The 24,596-nt window shown below is 42.6% G+C and overlaps 1 protein-coding gene across 3 annotated transcripts; it reads left to right on the top strand.

Moving 5' to 3' along the window:
• The first annotated feature begins 76 nt into the window (after positions 1-76).
• PARK7 (Parkinsonism associated deglycase) lies at positions 77-24,596 on the top strand. 3 transcript variants are annotated; one of them, XM_044995983.1, is made up of 7 exons: positions 77-179; positions 14,609-14,783; positions 16,592-16,693; positions 17,392-17,451; positions 19,108-19,177; positions 22,184-22,270; positions 24,071-24,596. In XM_044995983.1, exons 2-7 carry the CDS (start codon positions 14,694-14,696, stop codon positions 24,229-24,231), a joined length of 570 nt encoding a protein of 189 aa, XP_044851918.1. In that variant the 5' UTR covers positions 77-179; positions 14,609-14,693; the 3' UTR covers positions 24,232-24,596. The 3 variants fall into 3 exon arrangements, with proteins under 3 accessions (XP_044851918.1, XP_044851917.1, XP_044851916.1); XM_044995982.1 differs by lacking the exon at positions 77-179 and adding an exon at positions 7,410-7,619; XM_044995981.1 differs by lacking the exon at positions 77-179 and adding an exon at positions 11,329-11,537.

The following is a 24,596-nucleotide window of genomic DNA, read 5'->3' as shown; positions in this document are numbered from 1 at the left end:
AGCCAATATTTTTTAAAATCTGTTCCTAAAGATAGGTTCCTAAATACATATTCAATAATTCATTGATGTAAACATTCATTAACTCAGCTTTAAGGGTGCCTGGTGGTATCGTATGCCTTCTACAACATCAAGTTCAGCAAAACTCAAAACTTCTGACAACAAGGAAATGCAGAGTGAAGGTATGTGCCCACTAACCTTATCTCTGCCTCCCTGGAGCTGGCGATAGCTCCTGGAAATCATCTGTGTACATGACAGCTGCATTTGCTATAGTAGGTATAGTTGTATTGACTAGTGGAAGGATTAGTTGTGAATGTTATATGAAGTGATCTGGGAGGGTGTGTGTTTGAGCCCCTTTCCTGATCCATGTCTGTGTGATCAATGGAAAGAAGTACATGTGTACCTTGAGAGACTCAGTATGCTTTACTTCAACTGTGTTGTGTAGGTTGTTAGTAGAAGGGCACAGGGGTCTCTGTGCCAGGGAACTGTCAGCAGTAGGATGAGAGATGAGTGTGGTCTGTGATTTTAATGAAGGGTAAGTGAATATAGTGTTAGCTGGTATTGTAGGTAAGGGTGAAAGTGTTGTAAAATGCACCAGATGTGGTGACATTTCAATGGAGTAGGTTAAGTGTTTGAGGGTAGGGCAGGTGTAGATAGCTCCTGTACAATGTACAGGCAACCCTGTGAGTATGTGTATTATCAATATCGCATAACATCGCTCAGAGATGGCAGTTAAAGCTGCATGGATGTTAAACTTTGTATTGTCAGGTTTTCAAAACCTTAAGATAGAGTTCAGCAGAACTCTACAATCTGGAAGGGCATGAGATACCATCAGGCAACTTTAACTCAGCATTAGTTACATTTTTTGTCAATGAGTTTCTAGTGCTTGTTTGTTTGTTTTTTAACAGAAAGAGAAACATTGGTAGGAGTTAGTGGTCATTTAGGCAGTTGTAATTATGTACGTGTGCAGTTCAGACACTACTGTGGCCAGGTAACAGTAGTAGTAGTAATACCTAGCTCTTTCATAGCTCTTTTCATCAATAGGTCTCAAAGCATTTTACCAAGGAGGGAAACATCATTATCCCCATTGTACAGATGGAAAAACTGAGGTACAGAGAGATGAAAAGGCTCTACATAGCCATCTGCAGCATAGGAAGCTCATAGAGATGTGAAGTTGCTCATTCATCTCAATGTGATGTTCTCAGCTGAATGAGAATGTTCCAGGTAGATAAATGCAGCCCGAAACAATAGCTCTGAAAAATGTGAGCTGTTCCACTTATCTCAGTGGTGTTCTCATATCTGCTCCCCCATGCCAGTGCTTGAGAACCTGTGAATGCATCAAGCATGCCCATTCTCAACTACTCACCCCCGTCTCAGCAATGTGTTCTTGGTGCATGCTCCCAGCATGCCTGTTCTTACCAGGAGGCAGAGCTTCCCCAGATACCAGCTCACATAAGGGGACAGGGAGAGGGGCTCAGAGCCCTTTAGAGCAAAAAGGGCCCCCAGCTCCTGATTATCACATGAGGGACTAGGGAAAGGGGCTCTGACCTTGAGTGGGACAGAGCCCCCCAGATACTTACTGTTGCATGGTGGCAAGGTTCCCCAAGATCCCAGCCCACATACGGGAACCGAGAATGTGAGGCACCCTTTGCCCCAAACCCTTCTTCTCTTCCTGCCACTCACCTTCATGTCCACTCCTCCCAGTGTCCCACTTCTGCCCTCCCACTTCCTCTGACAAGAGCCCCCAATCCCAAATTTGGATCACTATGTTGGGGAAAAGCCAAAATGATTTTTGTAAAGGGATAATGTGGACAAGGATGATCCATTGGATATAGTATACTTGGACTTTCGGGAAAGCCTTTGACAAGGTCCCTCACCAAATGCTCTTAAGCAGATTATGCAGTCATGGGATAAGAGAGAAGCTCCTTTCATGGACCAGTAACTGGTTAAAAGATAGGAAACAAACGGTATGAATTAACAGTCAGTTTTCAGAATGGAGAGAGGTAAATAGCAGGGTCTCCAAAGATTTGTACTGGGACCAGTGCTGTTCAACATATTCAAAAATGATCTCGAAAAGGGGTAAATAGTGAGGTGACAAAGTTAGCAGACAATACAAAATTACTCAAAATAGTTAAGAGACAAGGTGGGGGAGGTAATATCTTTTTATTGGACCAACTTCTGTTGGTGAAAGAGACAAGCTTTTGAGCTACCCAGAGCTCAGCCTCAGGTTTGGGATAGGTACTTAGAGTGTAACAGCTAAATACGAGGTTGAACAGATTGTTCAGTCTAAAGATGACTGGCAAGAGTTACAAAGGGATCTCCCAAAAGTGGATGACTGGTCAAGAATGGGCCAATGAAATTCATCGTTGATAAACGCAAAGTAATGCACATTGGAAAACATAATCGCAACTAAACATACAAAATGATGGGGCCTAAATTAGCTGTTACTGCTCAATAAATAATCCGTTAGTCTTTAAGGTGCCACCAGACTCCTTGTTGTTTTTGCTCAATAAAGAGATCTTGGAGTCATTATGGATAGTTCTCTGAAAACATCCGCTCAATGTGCAGCGGCAGTCAAAAAAGCTAACAATGTTAGGAACCATTAGGAAAGGAACAGATAATAAGATAGAAAATATCATAATGTCACTATATCAATCCATGGTATGCCCATGACTTAAATACTGCATGCAGTTCTGGTCAGGGATGGCCTTTCAGGTGGGTGCCATGGTCAGGGAGGTGCCATGTGAGTGCAGTAAGCTGTTGGGCCTGGGCTGCCAGAGTGGAGGGTGAGAGCAGGCGAGCCAAGGGCTGGAGCCCTTGGCCAGCTGGGCTGGGGGTGGGTAATGCCACTTGGAGCTGCCAGCCTGGTGGGAATGTACAGCCAGCAGGGCTTGCCCCTTCTTGTGGGCATAGGTAGTGGCTGCACACCTGCTGTCCTGCTTGGTGTTTGGGGATGTATGACCAGAGGAGTCTCCAGGCTCAGAAACACCTCACTGTGCAGCCTGTCTGGCTCCGGGGCCAGGAGCTGGTCCTCACACCCTGGACCCCACACTGCAGTTCGCAAACTCAAAAAAAGGGTGCCAAAATACAAATTCGCCCAGGGCACCATTTTTCCTAAGGCCAGCCCTGGTTTTGGTCATCCCATCTCAAAAAAGATGTCCTAGAATGAGAAAATTACAGAGAAGGGCAACAGAAATTATTAGGGGTATGGAACAGCTTTCATATGAGGAGAGATTAATAAGACTGGGAATTTTTATTTTAGAAGAGAGATGATGGGGGGAGCAATATGATAAAGGTCTATAAAATCATGAATGGTGTGGAGAAAGTGAACAAGGAAGTGTTATTTACCCCTTCACATAACATGAAAACCAGGGGTCATCCAATTAAATGAATAGGCAGCAGTTTTAAAACAAAGAAGCATTTCTTCATACAACACATAGTCAACCCGTGGAATTCCTCACCAAAGGGTGTTGTGAAGGCCAAGACTATAACAGTATTTAAAAGTGAATTAGATAAGTTCATGGAGGATAGGTCCATCAATGGCTATTAGCTAAAATGGTCAGGAATGAAACCCCAAGCTCTGGGTGTCCCTAAACCTCTGAGTGCTAGTAATTGTGACTGAACGACAGAGTTTGGCTCTCTCAATAAAGTGTACTGTTCTGTTCACTCCCTCTGAAGCATGTAGCACTGGCCACTTTTAGAAGACAGGATACTGGGCTAGATGGACCATTGGTTTGACCCAGTATGGCCATTCTTATGTTTTTATACTAACCTTACCCCATACCCCACAGGAGTCACAGCAACTTTTTAAGGATATCTGAGGAAAATGTGGATTTTAGAGCACTTAGAAGCAGGGGCGGCTCTAGACAATTTGCCGCTCCAAGCACAGGAGGTCCACCGAAGCCGCGGGACCAGTGGACCCTCCGCAGGCAAGCCACCGAAGGCACCCTGCCTGCCGCCCTAGCGGCGACCGGCAGAGCGCCCCCCATGGCTTGCCGCCCCAGGCACGCGCTTGGAGCGCTGGTGCCTGGAGCCGCCCCTGCTTAGAAGTCACCTGTTAACCAGAAAGGAGTCCTTAAGCACATCCTTAAATCCCATAGTTATAGTCAGGGGTGGCTCTATGTATTTTGCCGCCCCAAGTATGGCAATCAGGTAGCTTTCAGTGGCATGCCTGCGGGAGGTCTGCTGGTAAAGTGGATTCGGCAGCATGCCTGTGGGAGGTCCGCCAGCCTGCGCCTTCGGTGTACCCGCCGCTGAATTACTGCTGAACCTCCCGCAGGCATGCTGCTGAAGGCAGCCTGACGGCCGCCCTCAGAACAACTGGCACGCCACCCCCCACGGCTTGCCGCCCCAGGCATGCACTTGCTGCACTGGTGCCTGGAGCCACCCCTGGTTACAGTTAAGGATAAGTGCTTTGCTGAATCCAGGTTTATGTGGTTTGCCCAAAATTAAATAGCAAATTATAGCTGTAGAACAGCCAAGAATAGAATCCATCTCTCGAGTATCAACTCGGTATCTTAACCAGAAGTATACCCCTCCTCGAAATATTTGCAGGAAATAGGAAGAAGTAATAAATGATCATAGATTACATAGCACTTTAATGATGTTGAAGTGTTTCATGGTATAAAGTCACCTTCCATCTCTTGATTTTGTGATAAAGTCAAACGGGGTTTTTCTAATTTTCACAATGGATTTCTGTTGCTTCATATTCTCTGTACTTTACATGCTCTTAAATATCAATATAAATATAATGGGGGACTTTTTTATTATTATTCATTTCCAGGCACTACCTGATGTGATCCAAAAAGAATTAGCTATTCTTTCTTAATTAAATTATCCAAGTGTATGATACTTTTGATCGTGAAATGTCAATCATTCCTCTGTCCAGTGAAGCATGCTATTGTGCTAAGGATGTGAAGGACCTTTATCCAAGCTTAATTTTAAAATATTTTCTGTAATTTGAACCTGTTTGCAAATGCCCTTCTTATTATGTCATTTACAGTGACAAATCAGGTACAAAAGTATAACATTAGTAAACTTTATGCCTGAGATTTTTCAAAGACTCAAGGCATTTGGACAATCAGTTCCCATTAATAGTAATTGGGCATCCAAATTCATTAGGTGGCTTTGAAAATACACATTTTTAGTAACCACATGCATGTATAACCTGCCTATCAGTATTATATATAGGGTACTGCCAAAATAAAGTAGCTTCCAGGGAAGAACAAGGTACGATACGCTACACATCGCTTATAGTTAATACATGGATTGTTTCGCTATGAGTGTTTAGCAGATTGTGCAGACTGGGAAATCCCATGAACTGCATCACAGAAATTCAGCTGTGGGAGTGTTAATCACTGCATAGGTTGCTAACAACCCCCATAACATTAAAATTATCACCATGAATTCTAATCTGTCCTCAAATGAAAAAAAAGTGAATACGTCAGAACTATGTTAAATTTAACTACCACTGATCTCAATTTCTGAATGACATTTTGTGGGCTGCAATGTGACCCTTCATGCAGAAGTGAAGCAGCTGACTTCCCATCACTAGATTTAGCACATTTTTCTATGCAAGGCAGCAGTATGGCAGACTTACGTGCACTGTGACAGCAAAAGAAAATCTAATAAGATTAATTGTATTAATTATATTTACATATTAACTAAAGATAGTTATTACAGAAAACTATTCATCATGTTTAGATTTACAGATTTTGTGTAGCTTAATATGAATACTAATCATAATTTACACTTACTAGTGCTCTATGTCAGAATTTATTCTGAGCAATAATACTTTCCAATTACATAGTGCTCTTTAAGTTAAATTCTGCCCTTATTTTCAATGGGGTTGGTCCAATAAAAGATCTCTCACTTATCTTGCCTCAATCAATGTGGTGTAAGTCTGTGCAGAACTTGGTCCTATATCTTGACAATCCTAAGCGTTAGCCAACTGAAAGGAAAACTTTAAAGTGCTGTATAAATATTAACTAACTTGATATTTTTCAAGTCATTGATTTTCTAGGAAGCTTTTTAGCAAGTTCACTCTTCTTTTAAGGAACTGAGAAAGGGGATGCTCCTTAGAATTCCTGAGCTAAAGTAAAAAAGTTTATTTAGCAAGTCTTCTCTCTCATAAAACAAGCACCTGATTACACACACAAAAATTTGGATCCATCATGTTTGTTTTCAACTCTTATTCTGAGCTCAATTAATGGTTTTCAGACTATTGATCAATTGGAAGATGAAAGGGAATCCACAGGGTAATAATGGAATGCTTACAGAAATACTTTAACTGAAGAGAGGAGAAAGTCTGCTTCAGAACAGAAGAAACATTAGCATCCTGGAGGGGGGTGGATAATGCTATATTGATACCTTATCTGGAAGGGAGGATTGGCACTGCCCCTATATTAATTCCCCTGTGGGGAGATTAGTTCTGTCCCCTATTAATCCCTTACTGGAGTGTGTGTGGAGGGAAGGGTTAATACCGAGCCTATTGATGCCAACTCCAGGGCTGTGCATACCGATCCCCTGTGGATTGGGGTGGTGGTGTTGACTGATAATTATGCCAACTTGGGGGCAGTACATACTGATTCCCTATGGATTGGGGGGTAGTGCTGATACTGATGCCAACTGGTGGGAACTGTGGACTGATCCCCTATGGATCTTGGAGCGGTTGGTGCTCATTGATGCCAACTTGGGGGCAGTGCATACCGATCCTTTATGGATTGGGGGCAGGGGTAGTGCTGACCCATAATGATGCCAACTCGGGGGCGGTGTGTACTGGTCCCCTATGGATTGGGGGCGTATAGTACGCTATTGATGCCAACTCGGGGGCTGTTCGGACCGGCCCTCTATGGATCCGGAGGGCCCCGGGGGCGGGATTAGGGCCGCGCGCTCACCCCCAGCGGGAGGGGTGGAGCCGCTCTCTGGTAGCTCGCGGCATCCCCTCGCCAGGCGGCCCGCCTACTGCAGCCCCCATTGGTTCACTGGGCCGTGGGCGGGGCCGAGCAGCCCCCAGCCCGCCTTTGCAGAGCCCGCCCTGACTCAGCGCTGACCATCAGCAGGGGGGCGGGGCTGCTGCTGCGGAGGTGGCGTGACTCCCGCCGCGCGTGACGTCACCGACGCCCCCCTCAGACGCGAGAGAGGCTCGAAGCGCGTCTTGTCAGCGCCCCCTCCCCGGCTAAAGGTCACGACCTTCCCTCACAGGAGCCCGCCGTTATCGCTCGCATCCGTAAAGGTCACGAGCCTGCAGCACCGCGTCACGCGTGGTGCCCGGGCTCAGGCGTCCACCTGAGGCGTCTCAAAGGCCCCTCAGTCTGCCCCCCCCCCGCGCCAGCTGAGTGTGAGGCCCAGGTTAGGGGCGCCCCCCCGCTTCCTGCCTCGCCATCTGTGCAGGGCCCCCCCCGGCAGCACTGCCGGTGCCGGGGCTTGCACCTCTCGCGGATGCAGCGCTCTTGGCTGGAGGCTTCGGTGCCCAGGAGTTGGCTGCCTGTGGAAAGTGACACTAAAGCCCAGTGTGTGGAGCAATAAATCAGGATTTCACCCTTATGTGCGCCCATCATCGACGCTCGGGCCTGGTTGGCAATCCAAATAGTGCTGGTTAGAGCCAGGCATGGCTTGGACAGGTACCACCCTCCTTTACCAGGGTAATCGCCTAACAGCATCCAGTAACATTTCTCCCCCTTATACCAGTTTATGTTAAATTCTTATTTCTTTTCTTCTTTTAATGTTGGCATGGATGCTGGTATGCATTTAATACAAGGTTTTCACCGTTTTCATGGAACACTTTTGATACGGGTTTGAGGAGCTTAGTGTTTTAGGAGTTTTATGTAATGTCTCAGTCTCTCTGAAGGCCTTCCACAACTTTTGGAGACTGTTTCATTATCATGCAGCTAGAAATAGCCCCTTTTCAGGAAGCCTATTAGAAATACATCAGTCACAAAGCATAACTATGAAATATTAAAATCAATATTTATATACCAGATACAGTTCATAGAATCATAAAATATCAGGGTTGGAAGGGACCTCAAGAGGTCATCTAGTCCAATCCCCTGCTCAAAGCAGGGCCAATTCCCAACTAAATCATCTCAGCCAGGGCTTTGTCAAGCCTGACCTTAGAAACCTCTTAGGAAGGAGATTCCACCACCTCCCTAGGTAACCCATTCCAGTGCTTCACCACCCTCCTAGCGAAAAAGTTTTACTTAATATCCAACCTAAACTTCCCCCACTGCAACTTGAGACCATGATTCCTTGTTCTGTCATCTGCTACCACTGAGAACAGTCTAGATCCATCCTCTTTGGAACCCCCTTTCAGGTAGTTGAAAGCAGCTATCAAATCCCCCCACATTCTTCTCTTCTGCAGACTAAACAATCCCAGTTCCCTCAGCCTCTCTTCATAAGTCATGTGCTCCAGCCCCCTAATCATTTTTGTTGCCCTCCATTGGACTCTTTCCAATTTTTCCACATCCTTCTTGTAGTATGGGGCCCGAAACTGGTCACAGAACTCCAGATGAGGCCTCACCAATGTCGAATAGAGGGGAATGATCACATCCCTCGATCTGCTGGCAATGCCTCTACTTATACAGCCCAAAATGCCATTAGCCTTCTTGGCAACAAGGGCACACTGTTGACACATATCCAGTTTCTCGTCCACTGTAACTCCTAGGTCCTTTTCTGCAGAACTGCTTCCTAGCCATTCAGTCCCTAGTCTGTAGCAGTGCATGGGATTCTTCCATCCTAAGTGCAGGACTCTGCACTTTTCCTTGTTGAACCTCATGAGATTACTTTTCAGAGCCGTAACAAGGAATTTTTGTGCCCAAGGCAAGGGCCGACTCCAGGCTCTTTGGCGGCAATTCGGTGGCGGGTCCCTGAGTCGGAGGGAAGGACCTGCCGCCGAATTGCTGCCGCTGCTTCATTCATTCTTTGGTGGCAATTCAGCAGCAGGTCCCTGCGCCCCTCTGCTTTGCGCACCCAAGGCAAGTGCTTCACTCACTCGCCCTTGTTATGGCACACTTTCTTTTGGCCCAATCCTCTAATTTATCTAGGTCCCTCTGTATCCTATCCCTACCCTTCAGCGTATCTACCACTCCTCCCAGTTTAGTGTCATCTGCAAACTTGCTGAGACTGCAGTCCATGCCATCCTCCAGATCATTAATAAAGATATTGAACAATACCAGCCCCAGGACCAACCCTTGGGGCACTCTGCTTGATACCAGCAGCCAACTAGACATGGAGCCATTGATCACTACCCATTGAGCCCGGTGATCTAGCCAGCTTTCTATCCACTTTATAGTTCATTCATCCAGCCCATACTTCTTTAACTTGCTGGAAAGAATACTGTGGAAGACCGTATCAAAAGGTTTGCTAAAGTCAAGGAATAACATATCCACTTCTTTCCGCTCATCCACAGAGCCAGTTATCTCATCATAGAAGGCAATTAGGTTAGTCAGGCATGACTTGCCCTTGGTGAATCCATGCTGACTGTTCCTGATCACTTTCCTCTCCTCTAAGTGCTTCAGATTCCTCGAGGACCTGCTCCATGATTTTTCCAGGGACTGAGGTGAGGCTGGCTGGCCTGTAGTTCCCCGGATCCTTCTCCTTCCCTTTTTTAAAGATGGGCACTACATTAGCCTTTTTCCAGTCATCTGGTACCTCCCCCAATTGCCATGAGTTTTCAAAGATAATGACCAATGGCTCTACAATCACATCCGCCAACTCCTTTAGCACCCTCGGATGCAGCACATCCGGCCCCATGGACTTGTGCTCGTCCAGCTTTTCTAAATAGTCCTAAACCACTTCTTTCTCCACAGAGGGCTGGTCACCTCCTCCCCATGCTGTGCTGCCCAGTGCAGTAGTCTGGAAGCTGACCTTGTTCGTGAAGACAGAGGCAACAAAAGCATTGAGTACATTAGCTTTTCCCACATCCTCTGTCACCAGGTTGCCTCCCTCATTCACTAAGGGCCCCAAACTTTCCTTGACTTTCTTCTTGTTGCTAACATACCTGAAGAAACCCTTCTTGACTTGTTACTTGTAACATCCCTTGCTAGCTGCAACTCCAAGTGTGATTTGGCCTTCCTGATTTCACTCCTGCATGCCTGAGCAATATTTTTATACTCCTCCCTGGTCATTTGTCCAATCTTCCTCTTCTTGTAAGCTTCTTTTTTGTGTTTAAGATCAGCAAGGATTTTACTGTTAAGCCAAGCTGGTCGCCTGCCAAATTTACTATTCTTTCTACATATCGGGATGGTTTGTTCCTGCAACCTCAATAAGGATTCTTTAAAATACAGTCAGTTCTCCTGGGCTCCTTTCCCCATCATGTTATTCTCCCAGGGGATTCCACCCATCAATTCCCTGAGGGAGTTCATAGTAGGAAAGGTAGGCATTGTCAGATACAGTTCTATTTATTTATATAGGCTTATCCTTGGTTGTTCTTTGTGCACCTTGTGTTTACTGTCTCATTGGGTCTCTCATTTTTAGTTCTAACTGGGAAAGGAGTTATTTTGTGTGATTGGCTTGATTGCTGGGGGGTTTGTCTTTTTGGCACATTCTCTGATAAAGGTTAGCTGTATGTTGACAAGCATATTAAGTTAAAAAGAGAAAATACTATATGTTGTTTCTCATTTCCCCTAATTTCTGTCTACATATACATGAAATATAATAATAATAGTCATAGTTAATATTTAGCCTGGTAAGTTCTTTATTCTTTGCATTTATTTTATTGTGCTGTGCTGTCTGTTCATAGGTACCTTTACATTTTAGTAAATAAAATAAATGTTATCGTCATTAGGGAAAGAGGATTTTCAAACCCTGATATAATTATGACTGATATAAGCATTAGTAAAATGCCTCCTCACTTCTGAGCAAAGGGGTGAAACATTTTCATTCCTTGTGCCAAATGTGTCTTAATTTGTCCTTTCTCCTCCTCGCAGCGTTTCATCCCTAGGTGTAATCTTCTGCTTATATTCAGGCACTCGTTTTGATTCTTGTACATGGAAATATGGGTGATTTGGAAACGTTTAGTACTTAAAAGTCAGGTTTCCTTATTACTTACTTTCCTTTCTGCTGTGTTTTTGGCAAGAAATGGGTTAACAAGAAGAGCATGTCCTTTAGGGGGTGGTGTAGGACTGTTCCATTTATCCTGGAGGGAGGACAGAGAACTTCGAGCAGAAATTATCTATATTGTACTATTTTAAAGCAAAAGGCTAAATTATCAAACGCGTCTGTCAGAGGACGGTCTGGGGCGTGTGCACTGGCAAGCGTCAGCCTGCAACCCTGCGAGAGCAGCGCGCCTCCTGCGGCCAATAAAAGGCCCCTCCGGAGGGAAGCGGGTTCCGCCCGCCCGAGCTGCCTGGGGGTTGCGCGCTCCCAGGCCGGGCCGGAGCTTTCCCTTGGTTTCCTTTCCCACGACGCTGCGCGTTATTGCCGCAGGGAGCGTCCCCGCGCCGCTGCAGGCCGGGAGTGAGGCAGGCGGCGCGGAGCCCGTGGGACGCCAGGGGATGAGCCGGAATCCCGGCTGCTAAGGGCCCCGGAGCCTGAACCAGCAGGTGCGTGTGTCGGGGGTCCGTGCGGGTGTGGGCTGGCTACAAACGGCCCCCTTGCCCGCCTGAGACCGTGTAGGTTCAGGGTCTGACCCTCTGTAGTTTCACCCGCACGCCTGTGGCTACAACTCCCTTTACTATCTCTTCTTGCTGGCACTGTGGTCTTGATCACTCTGCAGTATAATGTTGTGCTATTCCTCTTCCTGTTTTTTGTTTATACATTCTGAAACTTAATCTTGTGCATTCAGATGCCTCATCCCCTACGTTTAAAAATAGCTGTTGAGACATAGATATTCTGTCTAGTTTGGCTGAGTTCATAAGCCACTAAAATGTATTTATTTTCTGGCTCACGTACAGTATTTTTCCCATCTGCATTTGGGTTCGTGTCTTAAAAGGACACCATCTTGTTCCCAGCTTTCCAGGGGCTGCCTTTCCTAATTGCACCAGTCAGCAGTCATTGGTCCCAGAAATGTGCATGTACCCATATAAGGAGGATGATCTTAATTTACTGGCTGCCACTGGAATAGTAGGATGTGCCTGCTCAAAATTGGCACCATGAGACTACAGAGGGAGCAGGATAATAGATTTATTTGCCGTGCATACTCATCCTGCTAAATCAAGGACTTGTTCTGAGTAACTTGGCTCTGCAATCTCCATGAATAATAATTATTTTTATTCTGGTAGCACCCACAATGTGCTAGGCACTGTACACAAATGCCCTCAGAGGAGGACATAGAGGTTACTCCAAAGAATGTGCAGTCTCTGAAGATAAGAAATTTATAAATGACAGGAGGAATACAAACAAAATGTGTACAGCTTCTATATTTGTCGTGTGTGTATATATACATGAACCATTCTTGACAACTCTTCAACCTATTTGTTATTAGCCAATTTCTCATGAAAATGAGTTTTGCAGATTCTTATGGCTCTTTTGAAGAAAAGTATCAACTCTTTTATTTTAGCACTCCTTAGTGATTAGTGACACAGTGCCTGGAAGTTCTTGCTATGACTACATGAGTCAGTTTACTTGCTCAGTGGATTTGGTACTTAATTGGCAGAAAATAAAACTCCGTAACAAATTAGGAGTTACTATACTAGATTAGACCAGAGGTCCATTTACTGTAATTTAGTATCATGTCTCTTGATGGGCTGGATACCACATACTGTACTTCAGAGGAAGGTGCAGTTATTCCCTAAATCTGCCTATAGGGGAAGCTTTTTCTGAATCCCATTAACTGGTGGCTGGTTTATGCCCTGAAACAGGAAGGTTTTATATCCCTCATATTCTGTCTTTTTGACCATTCTTAAGCATATAAACTAATCTAAAAAATATTATACTAAACTGTTGGCCTCAGTGGTATCTTGTGATAGTGAATTCTGTAGCAGAAGTATTCAGTGTGTATTTTTAAAAGTATTTTTATAGGCTCCTGTGGAAAGAGGTAATGGTAGTTAAGTCCAGAGTAGAGAAAGAGACAATTCTTTGGCCACGTCTTTTGTGAATGTGTACAGAAAATGGCTTGTTGCTCACTAATTGCTGCTACTGCTGAAGAAACCAAGCAAAGCAGAGTACAATAAAATTACATTTAACAAATCCTATTCCCCTAGCCTCCAGATTTGTCTAGGTGACTGTGGGTAACACTTTTTTCTTATAAAGAATGCCCAGACTATATGTACATTTTTGGGTGGAAACCCCCTTACTGGAAAAAAATCCCTACTAAACAGAGTGGGTGAATTGTGAAATGCCTCCATTCCCAGTGGTCATCAATGTTGCCATCTTACAAGTGACTTTTGGGTCATCAGAAAGTTGTGTTTAACAAAAGATTTGTCCCATAAACATGAATTTAATATGTAGTTTATGTGCCACTTAATATTCTTCATTTAGATTCTCTTGAAAATCTGGCTGCCCATTTAGTCTTAAATATCTATTTTGGAGCTTAACTTCTTAAAAGAATCTTCCTTTGTTCTGTTCAGTCACTTCAGGGCAGTTTCCCCACCCTCCTCCCCACAGAGATTGGGAAATACCAGAAAACATATTAATCAGACATGTGAAGACATGGGTAGAATCATTACAAATCACAGGAAACTCCTCCTGCATCATGCTGTCCAGAAACTAAATACCAAATATGGGTTTAAAATGTAGTTAAACCCTTCTAATAAGAGTTGTAAACAAGACCTCAGGTGGAAGTCAATAATCTCTCTCCCCATCTCTGTGGGTGTGCACTCTGAAAGCAAATCTGATGTTCACTTTAAGCATTAACACTGGCAAATATATATTATGTAACATTCTTGATTAGACCAGGCTTCTCTTCCCAACTCTGGACTGATGCACTGTATCCTGTTGGACAAGTTGTTTAACCCTTCTGTGCTGTAGTTTCTCTGTGTAAAATAATGGTGGCATAATTCACAGAATTGTGACTGTTTTGAGATCCTTTCAATTAAACATGGTACAGAAGTGCAAAACAGTATTATTCTGTGGTGCATTTTGCTATTGGGCAACATTTGAATAAGGCACAAGAATTGCCTCTCTAAGAAGAGGCTTTTATTGTAAATAATCTGTTTGAAACAAAATGATCTAGATCCTTCATAAATTTCTTATGCAGTATAGTAGAAATAATGGCTTCTTACAAAACTCAATCACCACCTCATGATGAAGTCTAGGGCAGTGGTTCTCAACCAGGGATCCGGGACCCCCTAGAGGGCCTCGAGCAAGCTTCAAGGGGCCCTCCAAGCAGGGCCAGCATTAGACTCGCTGGGACCCAGGGGAGAAAGCCAAAGCCCCACTGCAAGGGGCTGAAGCCCAGGGGGCTGATCCCCACCACCCAGAGTGGGAGCTGAAGCCTGAACAGTGTAGCTTTGTGGGGGGCCCTGTGGCATGGGGCCCAGGCAGTTGCCCTGCTTGTTACCCCCTAACACTGGCCCTGGCTTTTACATGCAGAAAACCAGTTATTGTGGCGTAGGTGTGCTGTGGAGTTTTTATAGCATGTTATGCGTGCGGGGGGGGCTCAGAAAAAAAAAGGTTGAGAACCTCTGGTCTAGGGGATTTGCCCTCTAACAGGCTCTCTTTGTTCCTTGAGCAGACTATTTGCTTTTTGGACTCTGGAAGCTTCAGTGCAGCGGTGGGGCCCAGTGAAAATCAGAAGTACACCTTAAAGCTGTTAAAACATGGCCTCAAAAAGAGCCTTAGTGATTCTGGCTAAAGGAGCAGAGGAGATGGAAACGGTTATCCCCACTGATGTTATGAGAAGGGCTGGAGTGAGTATGAAAACCACTAGAACTTTTTATGACCATTTGTTGAAACCAAAAGTATTCTCACCTTAAATCAATCCTCAGTGATGAAGAGATTGTTTTATTCAATGGCCTCCTGGATGAACATGCACCTGGGCCCTTTTATTTGTGGCATGAAAGACAAATGCTCACTCATCCACAAGTACTCATTGCTGCAGAATATGAATTCATAGATTCAATAGGCCATAAAATGTACCTTTTAGAAGAAGCATCCAGTCTTGATTTAGAAATTGTCAGTGATGGAGATTCAACCATTGGAACAATTTACCAAGGGTTGTGGTGAATTACTCTCATTGGAAGTAAGGCATAAATTTATATCAATCTGAATCTGGCTAGCTCCACCTTCCAGATATTGGATTGTGTTACATCTTTTTCTGATAGATTGAGGAGTCCATTATCAGATATTTTTCCCCAAGTAGGTACTTACAGATTGCAATCAAGTCACACCTTAACCTTCTCTTTGTTAAGATAGATTCAAGTAGCTCAATCTATTTATCGCTATAAAGCATCTTTTCTAATCCTTTAATTGTTCTTGTGGGTCTACTCTGGCCCTCTCCAATTTATCAACATTCTCTTGAATTGTGGACACTAGAACTGGACACAGTATTCTAGCAATAGTCACAGCAGTGCCAAATACATATGTAAAATAACCTCTCTACTCTTGCTCAAGATTCCCCTGTTTATGCATCCAAAGATTGCATTAACCCTTTTGAGCACAGTGTTGCACTGGGTGGGATTATCCACTACAGCCCCAATATCTTTTTCAGAGTCACTGCTTCCCAGGTTGGAGTCTCCCATTGTGTAAGTATGGCCACATTCTTTGTTCCTAGATATATTCATTTACATTTAGCCATATTAAAATGAATGTGTTCCAAACAATGTAAAGACATTTAAGTTGTGAACCTAGCAGTGACTAGGGCAGGTATTTAGGTGTCTATCATCCCCTCAAAATATGTGCAACTCCTGTGTTAGTGGAGAGAGTTTTCTTTTTTGGGGGGGATGACTAGACCCCTTTGTTCATATCAAGCTAATGACCTTGATCATCTCACTCAGATCTCTCCTTGAAGCTCTGCTTTCATCTAGCAGTCTGTCACTTACCACCCATAGAGTGCTCCCGATTTATCACCTGTGCACCTGCACGTATAGGCAATAATCAGATCTTGATCAGGTGCAAGAGTGATAAATAAGATTTAAATTCTCACTTTTCAGTTTTTAATGACCAGAACCCCAAATCTGTGCACATGAAACAGCCAAAATAAAATTCTACCTTTCCCCTTCTTTTTCATCCCATTAATTTGTTCACTCCGTTGTCCTGGTGCTCCTTGGGCACAGATCTTTCCTTATTTTATACCTACAGAGTTCTGTGCACGTCTATGGAACTGTGACCAAGTAGCTGAGAGTAAGGAGTCTGGAGCTGAATAAACAGATTTAGAGAGTGTCCTGTGCACCAGGACCAAAGAGATAATGGATCATTTAGCAGCCTCCTTAATCTGACATTACTTTAATCTAGAAATTTGTGGAATGCTGGATTATGTGATACATCTGTTAGACCTTCCAGATTCAAATAACTAATCTTACTGCAGGTACTTCTCATTTAATTTTACTTTTGAGGTGGGAAACTTTTGGTTTTAGTCTGATTCTCTACAGCTTCTACTATTTCTTGGTTTAAATAATCTTTTAAACAAAATTCACCTGCATACAACTTCAGAATTGTCATCTGCATCCCCTTAAAGGAGTATATTTTCCTGTTGTAATGGTGTCTGTTTTTCTGTCAGATCAAGGTGACTATTGCAGGTTTAACAGGAAAAGATCCAGTGCAGTGTAGCCGAGATGTCTTCATTTGTCCTGATGCCAGTCTAGAAGATGCCAGAAAAGAGGTTTGTCATACTGACTTAGCATAATGCTTTACAGGACCTTCTTCACAGGTTCACAGTGGAGTTGGAAGGTTATTAGTAACGCCCAGTTTGACTGATTGCAGCAGCATTGCACGAACCCAGGAACACACAATTTAATTCTCTCCCTTCTAGTGTTGTCCTCCAACACAGTATCTTAGTTTTGCACAATTTTTAACATTCTGTCCAGGTATTTGACTTGGTAAAATGTTTAACTCTGAAATTACTGTACATGTTACCCAGACTCTCCGACAAAATAGCATAATTTGGAACAACAGAAAGTTTCTGTTCAGGAAGGAAGTGCTGCTTAGGGAGCTTTGCAGCATAGCACCTATCATCACATTGCAGAGCTGTCAGTCACACTCTGGAGCACTTAAACTCCCCCATCCACAAATACTTACTTGTGTAGGCAAAGTTTGCTTCAAAATAAGTTTCTCCAGCAGTTCTTGGCCTGGTGTATGGAAAACGAAACAGTGTTTTTCTAGTAGCTCCATTAGGTGAAATATTTTGGTCGCTCATCAGACTTCCTTTTGCGTAAAGAGCCTTTCAGAAGCAGAAAAGTTAGAATTCCTCTGCTTCTCATTTTAGTACATTTTAACAGTCATAAAGACAAACTCCTGTGTGAACTTGCATGCTCTTCTCCTGTAGAATTCTGCTAAGTAAGCATTTCTTTCTTTATTTAGGGGCCTTATGATGTGGTGGTCCTGCCAGGTGGTAACCTAGGAGCTCAAAATTTGTCAGAGGTAAAATCATAAAACCTGAAGATAATTCAAAGGCCTGCCCATATATCTATAAGTGTTGCTTATATTCTCCTGCTACTGCAGCAAATTCAGTCCAACATTTCAAACAAACAAACAAAAACACGGTAAGCAGTGCAGCTGCAGTCTTAACCGGAGTTATCCTGTGTAAAAATGGGGAAGTACTCTGTTGTATACATTTGTAGTATGGAGATGCAACATGTTGTAAATGATTATTGAACAGGATATAAAGTATTTTGATGCCATAAGAAATTAGGAATTGCCATACTGGATCCAATTTAAGGTTCATCTAGTCCAGTATCCTGTCTAGCAGTGGCCAGTAGCATCTCCTTTAGTGGAAGGTATAAAAACTAGGTCTGTCGATTAATCACAGTTAACTTGCGTGATTTAACTTTAAAAAATAAATAAATAAATTGTGATTAATCATAGTTTTAATTGCACTGTTAAATAATAGAATACCAATTGAAATATGTTGGATGTTTTTCTACATTTCCAAATATATTGATTTCAATTACAACACAGAATACAAAGTGTACAGTGCTCACTTTCTATTATTTTTTATTACAAATACTTGCATCTGACTCAGATGATGGAAGTGAACATGTGTCAATCTGCACTGCTTTGGATCGTTATCGAGCAGAACCCATCATCAGCATGGACACGTCCTCTGGAATGGTGGTTGAAGCATGAAGGGACATATGAATCTTTAGTGCATCTGGCATGTAACTATCTTGCAACACTGGCTACAACAGTGCCATGTGAATGCCTGTTCTCACTTTCAGGTGACATTGTAAACTAGAAGCGGGCAGCATTATTGTTTGTCTGAGTGATTGGCTGAACAAGAAGTAGAACTGAGTGCACTTGTAGGCTCTAAAGTTCTGCATTGTTTTATTTTTGAATGCAGTTATTTTTTGTACATAATTCTACATTTGTACATTCAACTTTCATGATAAAGAGATTGCACTACAGTACTTGTATGAGGTGAATTGAAAAATACTATTTTTTTTGTGTTTTTACAGCACAAATATCTGTAATAAAAATAAATATAAAGTGAGCCCTGTACTCTGTGTTCTGTGTTGTAATTGAAATCAATATATTTGAAAATGTAGAAAACACCCAAAAATATTTAAATGGTATTCTATTGTTGTTTAACAGTACAATTAATAGCAATTAATTTTTTAATGAGGGTTTTTTATTAGGGTTGTCAAGTGATTTAAGTAGATGTGGAATAATTTAACCTAGCAAATTGATCTCGCTGTCTCTCATAGTTAACAATTGGCTTAAGCCCTGAAGCATGAAGTTTAATATAACTTCCAAAATGTTACTTATGTTGATAACTCTGGATATTCTTAATATCCAGTCTCATTTTGAATCATTTTGAGTTCTTGGCTTCAGCTACTTCCTGTGGCAAAAGTTCAATCACATGTTGTGGGGAAAAAGTATTTCCTTCTATTGGTTTTGAATTTTTCACCTTTTGATTGACTGTTCCTTGTCTCATGACACTAAAACAAAAATTCCTGATCTACTTTCTCTACATAATTAACTATTTTCTGTATTTATTACAGATAGTGCAGCATGATTTGTGGGTGGGTCTTTTTGTTTTTAAATAATTACTTAATGTTACGTTATGTCTTTGTGCAGTCTCCTGCAGTGAAAGACATTTTAGTGGACCAGGAGAACAGAAAAGGCCTAATTGCTGCTATTTGTGCAGGTACAGTAATGAACTATCTTGTATTGACACCTACGTGGCTGCTTTCAAGGACTGTCTGGGCAGCTGCCTCCTTTAGCAAACACTTTTTCAGTGCTGTTGTGTCTCAGTAGCTCAGTAGCAACAGTAAATGTAACATGCATAAAATTCAAATGGAGGGGGGAGAAGAGCTATAATCTAATGTGAGGCGCTCTGTAAAACAGCGTGAAGCTTAACTACAAGTTGCCAACACTCCTGTTGCCGCCTCTTGTCAACGTTACTGGTGTGGGGTTAGCTGCTGTAAAATACAAAGTGAAATGCAATATATAGGGTCCTACCAAATTCACGGCCATGAAAAACACATCACAGCCATGAAATCTGGTCTTTGGTCTTTTGTGTACTTTTTACCCTATACTATACAGATTTCATGGGGGAAACCAGTGTTTCTCAAACTGGGGGTCCCAACCCAAAAGTGGGTCACGGGGGGGTCGCAAGGTTATTGTAGGGGGGTCATTGTATTGTCAACCTTACTCTTGCACTGCCTTCAGAATTGGGTGGTCAGAGAGCAGCAGCTATTGGCCAGGCACCCAGCTCTGAAGGCTGTGCCGTGCCAGCAGAAGCACAGAAGTAAGGGTGGCAATACCATACCATGCCATTCTTACTTCTGCGCTGCTGCTAGCTGCTCTCCAGCTGCCAAGCTCTCAAGAAAGCACTGCCACCAGCAGCAGCACAGAAGTAAAGGTGGCAATACCATGACACCCCCTACAATAACCTTATAACCTCCCCACAACACCATTTTGGGTGTTGGGACCTTTTTGGGACCTCTACAGTTACAACATAAGAATGGCCGTACCGGGTCAGACCAAAGGTCCATCTAGCCCAGTATCTGTCTACCGACAGTGGCCAATGCCAGGTGCCCCAGAGGGAGTGAACCTAACAGGCAACGATTGAGTGATCTCTCTCCTGCCATCCATCTCCATCCTCTGCCGAACAGAGGCTAGGGACACCATTCTTTACCTATCCTGGCTAATAGCCATTTATGGACTTAGCCACCATGAATTTATCCAGGTCCCTTTTAAACATTGTTATAGTCCTAGCCTTCACAACCTCCTCAGGTAAGGAGTTCCACAAGTTCACTGTGCGCTGCGTGAAGAAGAATTTCCTTTTATTTGTTTTAAACCTGCTGCCTATTCATTTCATTTGGTGACCCCTAGCTCTTGTATTATGGGAATAAGTAAATAACTTTTCCTTATCCACTTTCTCCACATCACTCATGATTTTATATACCTCTATCATATCCCCGCCCTTAGTCTCCTCTTTTCCAAGCTGAAGAGTCCTAGCCGCTTTAATTTTTCCTCGTATGGGACCCTCTCCAAACCCCTAATCATTTTAGTTGCCCTTTTCTGAACCTTTTCTGAACCATGAACTTTCAGATTTAAATATCTGAAATTGTGAAATTTAGGATTTTTAAAAATCCTATGACCATGAAATTGACCAAAATGGACCGTGAATTTGGTAAGTTGCTGGCAATATATTAGGGTGTTCTATAAAATATGTGCTTATGCTAGGAGTCTCTCTGCTAGGAGCTGTTTGCTTGCAGTACACAGTCAATAGAAATTTCTTAGACAAAATAATGTGGCCCTCTGTTGCCCTTTAGTTTTGGAAGAAAAATTGTAAATATAAGATTACAGGTTCACCATTCCTCATCCACATGGCAGTGGTAATGAGAATTATTCTGGCCTGGCATGGCTGCCTAGACAGATTGCATGACCAGGTATCTTATTCATTGCTTTATAAAGTGCTTTGAGGTGTCTGGGGTATGAAAAGTAAGATAAGCAAGTGCCAGCTCTACTAGCTGGACTCTAACTGAAGTGGTGGTCAGGAGAAGGCTTTGATAAGTAATTTCCTTCTGCCCACTGACATGTATAAAATGTACATATTTAGTGTAATCATATGCATTTTTGGAATGCCTCTTTCACTTTTGTTTCTGATATGTCTTTGTTCTTTTGAGTGCTGTGGAAGTATAGAATGTCATTTAATTTGCTATCACTAGATTTATCTGATGCCTTAGCCCAGGGATCTGCAGAGTTTTGAATTTCCTCACACTTGAGGGATAGTAGTTTTCTATTTATCCTCCTGCTTTTGCTACAAACAATCAATATGAATTTTCAACAGTTGTGTAAAGGAAACCTTTCATAATAATGGAAGTTCACTTGAAAAGAGTCACTGATTTAATTATAACTGTTTGCAAAGCAAATTTCTAGCTGAATAACACAAAAGTTGTTTCTTTCCTGGAACTGGCCCATGAATGAGTCAAACTTGAACAACAAACAGAAACTGGTAAATTGGGCAAATATTATTTTCTGGAATTCCCATAATGGTTTTTTCCAGGTCATTTGTTATATAACTTTCTGCCACATTCCTTCCTCAATTCAGTTCAAATGGGAAGTGTTATCTCCTCTTCTAAATGCTGTTATTACAAATAAAAAAGTTACAGCTGCTAGCCCATGATTTGGCTAAGATATTGTATGTTAATACCCTTCCTTGGGCACTTGGCACACAGATGACTCAACTGTGAGGTTTTCCCCAGAATATTTGTAATTAATTCTTATTAGCAGCTCTCTCTTCAGTGTCACATTCTGCCTCTTTTTCCCAAGTTAAGCAGATATCCTAGCAGTATGACTGACTTGTTGTAGAAGATGAGTCAAATACAGTGATCACTTAATCTGCAAGACAATAGTTTTTATTCAAAGATTTAGAACTAAATAACTTTCTGGTTTTTGATATACGTTCTCTCCCATGACAGATTGATTTTGTTTAAAGGAAATGTAGGACACCATGTACCTGTATCTCTCTGTTGGGGCCTTGCATTTACTCTTTTATAGTTCTCATGTGGGCCTAGACTGTGTATGCATCCATGCTAGGCCTCTCCTGGGATTTTGTGAGGCTCATTCTTTGAATGTTTGTTGAAAAGTACTTGTCTCCAAATGAGTTTACACTAGTGACAGGCTCACTTTGTATTACTTGCAGGTCCCACTGCCCTGATGGCACATGGGATAGGGTTTGGGAGGAAAGTTACAACACACCCTTTGGCCAAAGATAAAATGATGAAAGGAGGTAGGTATGACTATTAAAAGGCAAATGGAGGTGTTAAACTTAGTGTTTGTCTGTCCTGAATACTGTGGAGGAAATGGATCCACAGACCCATGCCCTTCAGTATTAACGCTGTCCAGAAAGAAGGGCTTGGGGGAGGAGAACCTCAACAAAACACTTCTAGGAGCATTTTCCTCTCCTACTTGAGGCCTGCCAGCTCTCCCGTTTCTGAATTCTTACCTAAAAAAAAAAACCCAGCAACCAAACTGAAATGGTACCCTTCCAGAAACCCTAGCTGTCAAAGGGTGATATTTTTCTCATGTAGCAAAGTGCTGGTATTTGGGGAAAGCATGTCATGCACGTTTCTCATTGCACTTTCTCACCACTAAATGGAAGGAGTGGAAGAGAGTGTAGCAGAAAAGGGGAAATATGGAGGTGGGAAGGGTATCTACCACTTCCCTCCCAGAGGGAGCTTGAAAATCTCCTAACAGCGAGTTTATAGAGGCATTCTGTGATTTCTAGACATACTCTGAGAATTAAGAGGCACACTAAATCTTTCTCAGAGTTGATGGTTTTTGTTACCAGGGTATATGTTGGTTTGGGGTAAGTATAAACTTATAAGACTTTAAAAAGCAACAGAGTCCTGTGGCACCTTATAGACTAACAGACGTATTGGAGCATGAGCTTTCGTGGGTGAATATCCACTTCGTCAGATGAAGTGGGTATTCACCCACGAAAGCTCATGCTCCAATACGTCTGTTAGTCTACAGGGTGCCACAGGACTCTTTGTCACTTTTTACAGATCCAGACTAACACGGCTACCCCTCTAATACTTATTAGACTTTTGTTTTATTTTCCTTATTGACTAGTATTGCAAATCCATACATCACTATAGCGCTGATTAAAATATTACCTGGTGTCCTGTCTAAGTACAATAAGTTACAGTTCTGGTCAATTTGAACCATGTCCCTTCCTCCTCCTAGAATGGGGTCTGGGTAAGGTCATAGTCTTCCATTTGGCACTAGCTGCTGGCTTCTCCAACCTGGGATTCGTTTCCAAGGTGAGGTTTAGTGGCACATTTTCATCTGGAGCCAGTAATGGCCACTAATTCCTAAAGTCTTAAGAATAATGGCTTATGCTGGAAAGATGACCTGCTTTATGCCAACATTCAATATGGACTTTGAACACAAGATATACATCCCTTTCACCTCATTGCCTTGCAGCATCAAAGCCATTCCCTTCACAGACAGTATGAAGTGGATACGTGAACCTTTGTGAGGGATTGCAGATTTAAATGGAAATCACTGTAGCATACTCTGTTGTGTAATATGATGAATTTCCAAGACTGTCTAAAAGCATAGTGTAATACGTCAGAGCTTTCACAAAAAGCTGATAGGTTTGCAAGCCACAGGCATTAATTAATGAAGCACATACTGTCTTAATTAGCAGTACAAGTGTTGTCAGCTCTTGGGGGAGAAGGAGAGGGGTTTACTGTGAGGTTTTTATTGTGGTTTTTTCTTAAAGCACTGACCATAAGCATGTGATTGGGAGAGATTCTCAGCTTTTATTTAAAAAAAAAATCCTAAGCCTCATGATAATAAAGAAAAGCTTTAAAGATTTGAAAGTCAGAAGTTAGAGAGAACACAAAATGTATTTTAAAAAAATCTCATGATTTTGATGGACCCGACTCATGATTTTTGAACACTTGGGGCTAACAGTACTGAGTAGTACAGCAGGTCTGGAAGAATTTGCCAAATTGCTACTGGAGTTGTGCATGAGCTGCATCAACCTGAACGTTTTCTGTGTTCTGTTTTCCTCTTTAAGAACACTACAAGTACTCTGAAAGCCGTGTGGAAAAGGACGGGAACTTTCTCACCAGCCGTGGTCCTGGCACCAGCTTTGAGTTTGGCCTGGCTATTGTTGAAATACTGATGGGGAAGGAAGTGGCTGATCAAGTGAAGGCTCCTCTTATATTGAAAGATTAGTACAGAAATCTTGATGAAGGGAAGGAGAAGGAGAACACAAACTGAGATGGAAAGTGTCTTGTTTCTCTTCTTAAGAATAACCAAAAAGAGATTTTATGCAGAACATAGATCTGTGAGGTGAACTCATTTAGCACAACATTGATGTGACTAGCAGTCACACTTATATTAGGAACTGGAATAATACACAGGCCAATGGGTTTTGTTTTTAAAGAAGCTGACTTAAATGGATCTGGTAGCTAATGAAACTTCTGCCCTAGAAAGATCTGTGAATGTAAACAATTGTGTTATCTGTTTAATAGTTTTTGTTCATCTGATTCTGAAGCTTGTTTGCTTGCTTAAATAAAAAGGAAATCTGTTAAAAAGTG

The sequence above is a fragment of the Mauremys mutica genome, chromosome 21, assembly GCF_020497125.1.
Source record: "Mauremys mutica isolate MM-2020 ecotype Southern chromosome 21, ASM2049712v1, whole genome shotgun sequence".
NCBI classification, from domain to species: Eukaryota; Metazoa; Chordata; order Testudines; family Geoemydidae; genus Mauremys; species Mauremys mutica.
The sequence above is the reverse complement of the archived record's forward strand: the minus strand, read 5'-3'. Positions and strand labels throughout refer to the sequence as shown.